Source organism: Humulus lupulus, chromosome 8 (assembly GCF_963169125.1).
Source record: "Humulus lupulus chromosome 8, drHumLupu1.1, whole genome shotgun sequence".
NCBI lineage: Eukaryota > Viridiplantae > Streptophyta > Magnoliopsida > Rosales > Cannabaceae > Humulus > Humulus lupulus.
Window position 1 is genome coordinate 28,450,895 of NC_084800.1, and position 8,193 is coordinate 28,459,087.

Genomic DNA, 8,193 nt, shown 5'->3' on the forward strand with positions numbered 1-8,193 from the left:
TTTTTTTTTATGGACTTTTCATTCCAAATGGGAGTGACACAAAGTGATTTAATGTTAAATGAAATGGAATGGAATGTACATAAGCAAAAATTTAGCAACTTTTTTAGAAGACAAAATCTACCCGTTGGAGAAGAAAAAAAATTAGGAGCTTTAGATAAAAGTTACATTAGTATTTATTTATTTAGTTTTTTTTTTAATAAAAAGAATACAAAAAAATGTAATTTTATTTGGGTAAAAATTACTAATAATAACTAAATAAAGTAATTACCCTATTAGAGAAAAAGAAAATTAGGAATTTTGGATAAAAATGACATTTTTATTCTAAATAAATAACAAAAACGTAATTTACTTAGTCATGAAAGACAGTGCTTACTGCTTGCTCCGGCAAAGCTAGTGTTTCTATTCTTTCTCAAATTCACACAATAAACCCTAAACTTTCTCTCTGCCGCCGCCCCAGTTGGCTCCTCCGGCCAACCCACCTCTCCGGTTCCCTACCCTCTATCATCGCCTAACAGGTATCTCATCTCACTCTCTCTTCATTCTTCGTTTCTATATATGTTTCCCTTACAAAATTTAGAAATGCAGTACAGACTACTAAGCTTAGATTCTTGTAAGTGAAAATCAAGTCCAGGTTACCATTCTTTTTACTGAAAATGAAGTATTTTTTTTGGTTGAATTGTTTCCCAAAGGAATGATAAGGTTATCTATTTGTTGTTCTCAAATTTGTTATTAAAATACAATTCTTTGGCTGTTCAAAAGTACATGTTTTCTTCCAAAATTATGAATTATTACATTTTATTGTTTAATGAAATTAGTAAACATGTTTACATGTATATTAAAACAATTTAGACAAGCATGCCCCCACTGAACTCTTCATAGTTCCACCCTTGGTCATGGGATGTCCTTAATTACCAAGGAGTTGTTGTTTAAGAAAAACCTAATGTGACTGCTTTTATTCGTGCATATTTACCCATTCATGTTTATTGGGTTTGTTTCGTATTGCACTGACATTCAAATCTTAATATTTCTGCAATTTGCATTAATTTTGTCATTTTTCAAATCTTCTTTTAGTTCAAAATATTCCAATTTTCCTCAATAGCATATTTTGGTTTCAGGCTAGATATATAAGGAGATTCTTTGAAGTATTTGTAACAATAAGACCAAGCCGAGCTTGGAAATATCGTGGCATGTCTCCTGCTCAACCATTAATGAACATTGGAGCTAACCGTAAACCAAATATCACTGCACGAGTTGCACCTGAAAAGAAAAATAAGGGTTTGGCAGCAAGTGTAGCTATGAAGGGCTTAAGTTGCAGTAGTAATTGTGAGGACAATATGATGGGATTTGAAGATTTTATCAATAGCCAAAATAAGGCTGCCAGGGAGGTAGAGGTTGACATAACTGAATGGAAAAATAATTCTGACATGAGATTAGCTGAGAGAGAGGACCCTGAGGCTACTGAATATTCAAGCTCATTTCAAGACACTGCATCTGAAGCTGAGAATTGTTCCGGATTTAGTGAAGGCGAAGTGGAATCACAATTTTTCGGAGATAATGGCTTTGGTTCTTCATTTGATGCATTTGGTAGTGTATTTCAAATGAGGTGCGCCTTTTTTTTCTCATTGAATGAAAGCTATTGGTTGTCCATGTTAGAGTGTGAAATGTAACGTTGCTATTCTTTATCTCACATGGTTGTATTGAACTTCTCTTTTTGGGTGGTACTTACATACTTTCTTGATGTCTCTTCTGCTACCTTTAGTGTGATATACTCATCTCAATTGCCTGTGGTTCTCTTTCAGGAAAAAGAAATTGACAAATCATTGGAGGAGCTTCATACGTCCTGTGATGTGGCGCTGCAAATGGACAGAATTAAGGATCAAAGAAATTGATTCTCAAGTGTCAAAGTATGCAAGAGATCTTGCAGCATATGATCAGGGAAAGCATTCGAGATTAGAACAAATTACTACAGACGGGTTTTGTTCAAAGTCACTGCCATTTTCACGTCAATATGGCAGAAGAAAGGCTATGAAAAGGAGAAAGCGGAAGAAAGTTGAAGACACTACTGATGCAACATCATACATGTCACAACATAACCTTTTCTCCTATCTTGGTAAGACTTGTACATTGGTTTTGATACTTGGCTTTTCTTTATTCCTCTCTGTTACTTTTCCTCCCAATTTCTGACTCTCGATTGTGACTTGTTGCAGAAAATAAAAGGTCAGATCCTGATAGCAGTTCTTTGGCTGAAGAATTTGGTAATGCAGGTAACATTTTTCTTGTACTCAAGTTCTGAAAGTATTATCATCCATATAAGACCTTTATTATAAAAAAAATTCAGATTTTCCAGTCTGTGCATTGTATCGTACATCAAAGTTTCCTCTTAGTTTTCAATCTTAATCACTAATCAGTATTGCTGAAGTCTTTCTCAAAAAGTTAGTCTTTCTATGAAGCAGTAACCACCGAGCAGAATGTTGATTGCAACGACAAACTCGGTACCAGTGATGATTGGACATCGTTTGAGTTCAGAGATAGTGATGCTTCCATGGAGCAAGTTCTTTGTAATATTGAGAAAGTGCACGCTTGGGTTCAGAAGTTGAAGGGTCAAATAGACACAGTGATGTCCAAAAATGCTGCTAAGTTCTCTTCCTCAGAGAACTTGAGCCTTCTTGCGCCTTTAGATGTTCAGACCAGCTCAGCTCATAGTCCTGCATTTTCTACGGGCAATGCAGATGCTGTATCTGCTGGACCTATGTACACTGAAAATCAACATATAACGGACTATGATATCGGTGATCTCGTTCTTCCTGAAAGTGTTGTGTCAAGTTTTGGAGAAGCTGTCTCTGTTCCTGATATTATTGAAAGCACTGTGGGACTGCTGTCTTCTGCTGATGTCACACTTCATCAACCACAATTTGGAGATTCAAGTGAGGATGTAAGTTTTCCATATCTCTACCTATCCTTTGCTCTCTAATTTATTTATGTCTAAGTTGTTTAACTCGAAAAACAATACAACAAACAGAAATTTAGACAGTGTCAGCAGCATACAACAAACTCTTGTCCAAGAAACTAGATAAGAGTTCTTCATGCATCTTTCGGCAGTCGCATATAGATTTCAAGAGACTAAATAAGTTTTGTTGATATGGAACCATAGCAGCTGAAACTCAACTCTATATGATTATACAACAACCTTGTTTACTTTCTCTTTCTTGCTAGCCAATGTCGAAACTCATATGCCTTTCTCAACCCCATTCATCAGCCATGTGTGTCTTACATTGTGGTAATATGCAGATTGTGGATAATGTCCTGATACATGAAGAGGCAGCGGAAGGAGAGAGAAGCACTTTCCAAAGGCCAAGCAATCAACCACACGAGAACCACCGTCAACGTGAACAAGAGATATGTGGACAAGAAGCCATGCATCCTTCTAGTTCAATTCCACCATTAGAACAACCTGACCCTGCGTTAAATGGCAATGCTCCTAATGAGCAATCAACTCTGAAATCATGTCTAGCTTCCGATGTCCATTTTCCCAGAAGTAAAAGAAAGAGAGGCGAGCGGAAAGCTGGCTCGGTTGTTTGGAACAAGCGTTGCTCAGGCGACACCGATAGCCAATGAGCTAGAAAAAGGTTCCTCTAATCTAATGTATCTGTACATATACCCTAATGGTTTAAGAATTTTGACATAGTTTTCATTCTTTTTTCCTCGACTTCATAGAAATGACTATTTGTTCTCAGGTGAAATAACATCAACATTGTGAAAGTAAGGAGTTAATTTCTATATGGGCATTCTAGTGACTCCTTGTTCCTTAGATATGTACTCAACTAAGGTTGATTTTTCCTCATTATTGATGTTGGTGATTGTGTCAACTTGGAATGGAAAGAAGAGCTGAGTGTTATAAATATGTTGTGTCATTGGATCCGATTCTTGTTGAAAACCATGCGATTATCATCAACAAAAAGTTGTAAAAAAAACATGTTACAATGATGATTAGAAAAGCAAGTGAAAAGAAAAGAATTATGGTTGATACGTACATGTGATTAATTGGTATGAAAATGGATTTGTTTCATAATTAATAATAATAATAATGGTGGCGTGGGTTGGTACCATTTTGCTTTGCAAACACTGATTGGTATCTGAAGATGCACGTGTTGATATCTCTACGGATCTGAATGACATTGTGACTCGCACGTGATCTATCTATCTGTTACCAGATAGTAGATAGATACAGAACGAAAGAAAATCCCAGCAAAGCAAAGCCTAGCAAAGTGATCAAAATGTTAATTGTGAACTATGATGCAACATAAAGATTGAAACTTTGTACATTTACACACATTGTCTCTCTAGACTCGAAGTTTGGATCAGTGGTGCGTTTATATTGCAATGTGCAACGCAAATTAAAGTTGAATGCCCCCATTGTCCATTATTGTCTCTTTCATAGCATTAACATGTACAATTGACCTTAAATTTAGGGTTGAAGGCTTTAGTTATAGTCCCATAAAGTAAATTGTGTGACTGACTATATATCGCTATCACTGTCCCTTTCCCACCTTTTATTGGAAGCTCTTCATTCCAACCCAAAGCGGACAACATGATTTCTATGGTCTACTACTATGAATAAATAAAAAAAAGCAAAAGATGACAGAAAACTCAGCCTCCTTTTGACCCAAAAAAGCATTTGTCAAAATCCTTTGTTATTTTCTTCTCTTGAGAAAATAACCCTCTTAATAATATTCTTAGTTTCTTGAAAAACTTGAAGCCAATGACATCATGGTATTGAGCTTAGAGTCATATCACAATTTATCTTTATGTATATTTGAGAAAGATAGAATCTTTAACTTGGATGAGCAATGCAAATTCAAGAATGAAAAAAAATGCCCAAAATCTTATTGTTAAAGTAGGCTAAAGTGGTAAGTGAATTACTTATAAATTGGGCATAAAAAGGTTAGCAAGTGTAAATAAATGAATGGGGGGCAATCCCAAATCCAAACATCTCCAATCATAGTGTCTTTCTTTTTCTCTTTTGCAGCAGCTTTTTGGGGGGTTCTGAAGATAACACTAACCACAAATGAAATCATGATGCCATCCATTGGCAAATTATTTATAACACCCTGGAATGGATCTTCTAATCTCCTCTCTCCTGGTCCTGGTCCTGGTCCTGTACCATTTTCATTTTCGTCTCCTTTTTTATGACTTTCTTTTTTATGACTTTACTATACATACAAAAGTTCATACTAATATCAACTTGGGTAATTCAAAGTCTTGTATTTAAGAGGGAGAAACACATTTAATAAAATGCATACATTTAATAAAAGAAGTCATAAGATGATTGAATTTGTACCAAAAGGGCAGGCCAGGCATGTCTTGAGAATATATTAATTGCCCACTTAATTATCTTCCATGCTAATAATCATGGAGTCTTAGGAAACCAAACATGATGGCACCATGTCTTAAAATACTTTCTATGCCCAAAAAGTCATGAATAATTAAGCACCTAAGAAAAAAATAAAAAATAATAATAAATAGAAAAGGTTATTAAGGGTAGTTTAGTAATTGAAATGATTAAAGGTAGAATAGAATTTACTTTGTTGGGCTTTGAATTTTGAATTTCTTTCTCTCTCTCTCTCTCTCTCTCTCTCTCTTAAGTGTGAAGAAGTAGCAGTACTGAAAAATGAAAGAGGAATCACGCCTGCCAAAGCAAAAGGGGAGAGAGGAGATGGGAATGGGTTTGTAATAAAGAATAAGAAAAAAAAAAGGTACATTTGGGCATTGAATATTGAAAAATATTGATCACAAAATTGAACAAACTCCAAAAGGCTTCTTCTTGTTCTTCTTCTCTGATATTTCATAACTCAAATGAAACTTGTTTGTTTCTCTTCCTCTCCTTCTTCACCTTTTTCCATTATCTGTCTTCCTATTCCTAACTTGTTCATGCAAGAATCAAAGAACTCAAACACAAGGTATGCCAACTTATCACTATCTACTACTAGTACTACTCTTTAATGTTCTCTCTCTCTTATCACTATCAGCATATGTATCTTCATTTGCTACATCTGAGTTCTGATCATCATCATCATCATCATTTGCATAAATATATATATGATCATGATATGTGATTACCACTATAATAACAAGGTATATTTTGGCTGTCCATGTATACAATGCATATATAGTTTCTTCTGCTAAAATTCTCAGCAGAGAAGGCTTAATTCCTCCTCTTTTTGTAAAATTCTGTTTGGAATATTGTGCTGTGTCTGTAAATTAGTGTCACAGCGTGTAATTTTTCAGTTTTCTGTATCTATAGATATAGACCATTGAGTATGTTTATGCTTACACAAGAAGCCCAAAACTGGCAGGCCTAATGCCTAACGTGGGCTTCACTAGGCAGACAGGGACAGGGCTGGTAGTAGTTTGGATTGGTGCACACAATGCATAGCTATAGCATAGGCCCATATTCTCTGTCAATATAATACATCTGCATTTAGGACTGACTAGGACGAAAGTTTTGTAGACAGATTATAGTGATTATGATTTTCTTCATTAGTTTAATGTATGTCCTCATTTGGGTACTTTTTAAATTTGGTATAAACATACTATAACCACCATTTTCCTATAAAATTTGAGACAGGGACATCTTATTATTAAACTCTAAATTGAGCCAAAATCAAAATTATAGACGTTTAGAATAATCTTTAATTTTTCTATTGTGTCCATTAGATATTAGACATTTAGAATCTGACTTGGACTAATGGTGTAACATATACGACAAACAATGACTATATACGTGTATAACTTTTTGAATTAAACCCAAATTGAAGGGGGTCGTCTCACACCACACCCTTTCGAATTTTCTTTTCTCCGCGTTTTATCAGATAATAGTTTTTATTTTGGTTTCTAGTGAAGTTGAATTTGTCAAAGCTGTTAATAATAGATTTCTACTTTCAAACACACCCCAAGTTAATTAATTAGCCAAAAGGCCAAGCTTTTGCTGGGTCAATTTGAATCATAATATGTAGATTGATCCTTGGACTTGGTCACAAAAATCTCTCTGTTTTTTGTTTTTTTTGAGGTATGTACGTACTTTACTAATTTGATTTTACAATTCTGAGCATGCAAAATAATATACATAAATAATGTACAAACAAACACAGGACGAAACCTTGGTATCAGAAAGCAATGGAGGTGGGGAGCCTATGGAGAACAATTTCCAATAAGTCCACTACTACTACTACAAACGACACTACCTCCTCATTAACGATATGGAAAACAATATCCAGAACGACAACAGAAATGTCAAGTAATGGTAATGGTGCAACGACACCAAATTCTAATAACAACAGACAAAATAAGCTAAGGAAGTGTAGCTCTCTCAAGGTGGCAACTTCATTGACTAGGGTTTGCCTTTGTGCACCCATATCATCCTACAATGAAGTGTTCAGAGCTGAGATGAACATTCCTCCTAGAAGGAGCAACAGCTATCCCAGATCATCATCATCATCATCATCAAATAACAATAATAATAATAAGCTGAGTTCATCAGCAGCAGCATCATCTGGTGTTCATCATCATCACCATCTTCAAGATCATAATCATCAGACTAGGGTTTCTACAAGTGGGAGGCATAGCATGGAAGGTAGAAGAGTGATATTCAGAGGGAAGTCATTAAGTGAAGATGTTTTGATGAGAAGATTTGTGGTGGATGAAGAAGCTTCCATGATGCAACTCAGGAAAAGGAACCAAATGGAAGTCATTAGAAGAGGAAATCTCATGCGAAGGAAGAAGCTTGGCCCTAGTCCTCTTAGGAGAATGGTCATGGCTACAACAACTACTACCACTACTACTCATTACTAAATTTGTTAATTCATTGATTTATTACTTACTTTTATATTATTTAAGCATTATTAATTAATGTTTCTTTTTATTATATTAATAATATATCATTTCTGCAAATTAATTTTGGAGCTTAATTCTTCACACAATATATTTAGTACTGGCTACTACTACTCAAGGAATATGTACAATTTAGTTATTTGTGATGATGAAGAGACTCATAGTGATGATGATGAATATATATATTAATGGCATCTCGAGATGTCATATATGCTAAATATGATATATATTTATATGTATAGCTAACTTAGTGGTAAATTAAAAATAATTGGTTTTGCTTATAAGCCACTCAAATACAAATAATAA

General features: G+C 34.8%; 2 protein-coding genes across 2 annotated transcripts; both read left to right on the forward strand.

Annotated features, from left to right (window-relative positions):
- Positions 1-363: 363 nt before the first annotated feature.
- LOC133796551 (uncharacterized) lies at positions 364-3,866 on the forward strand. Its single transcript, XM_062234118.1, has 6 exons — positions 364-515; positions 1,116-1,603; positions 1,800-2,110; positions 2,208-2,264; positions 2,454-2,932; positions 3,289-3,866. Exons 2-6 carry the CDS (start codon positions 1,188-1,190, stop codon positions 3,613-3,615), a joined length of 1,590 nt encoding a protein of 529 aa, XP_062090102.1. The 5' UTR covers positions 364-515; positions 1,116-1,187; the 3' UTR covers positions 3,616-3,866.
- Positions 3,867-5,654: 1,788 nt separating this feature from the next.
- Positions 5,655-7,951, forward strand: LOC133793628 (uncharacterized). Its single transcript, XM_062230936.1, has 2 exons — positions 5,655-5,957; positions 7,149-7,951. Exons 1-2 carry the CDS (start codon positions 5,854-5,856, stop codon positions 7,846-7,848), a joined length of 804 nt encoding a protein of 267 aa, XP_062086920.1. The 5' UTR covers positions 5,655-5,853; the 3' UTR covers positions 7,849-7,951.
- Positions 7,952-8,193: the final 242 nt, after the last annotated feature.

Excerpts from the sequence above, each read along its gene's own strand:
- LOC133796551 (XM_062234118.1), top strand. The coding sequence starts at position 1,188 with ATGTCTCCTGCTCAACCATTAATGAACATTGGAGCTAACCGTAAACCA. Across the intron at positions 2,265-2,453 it reads TGAAGAATTTGGTAATGCAG|TAACCACCGAGCAGAATGTT; the intron begins GTAACATTTTTC and ends TCTATGAAGCAG. Across the intron at positions 2,933-3,288 it reads TTGGAGATTCAAGTGAGGAT|ATTGTGGATAATGTCCTGAT; the intron begins GTAAGTTTTCCA and ends GGTAATATGCAG.
- LOC133793628 (XM_062230936.1), top strand. The coding sequence starts at position 5,854 with ATGAAACTTGTTTGTTTCTCTTCCTCTCCTTCTTCACCTTTTTCCATT. Across the intron at positions 5,958-7,148 it reads TCAAAGAACTCAAACACAAG|GACGAAACCTTGGTATCAGA; the intron begins GTATGCCAACTT and ends AAACAAACACAG.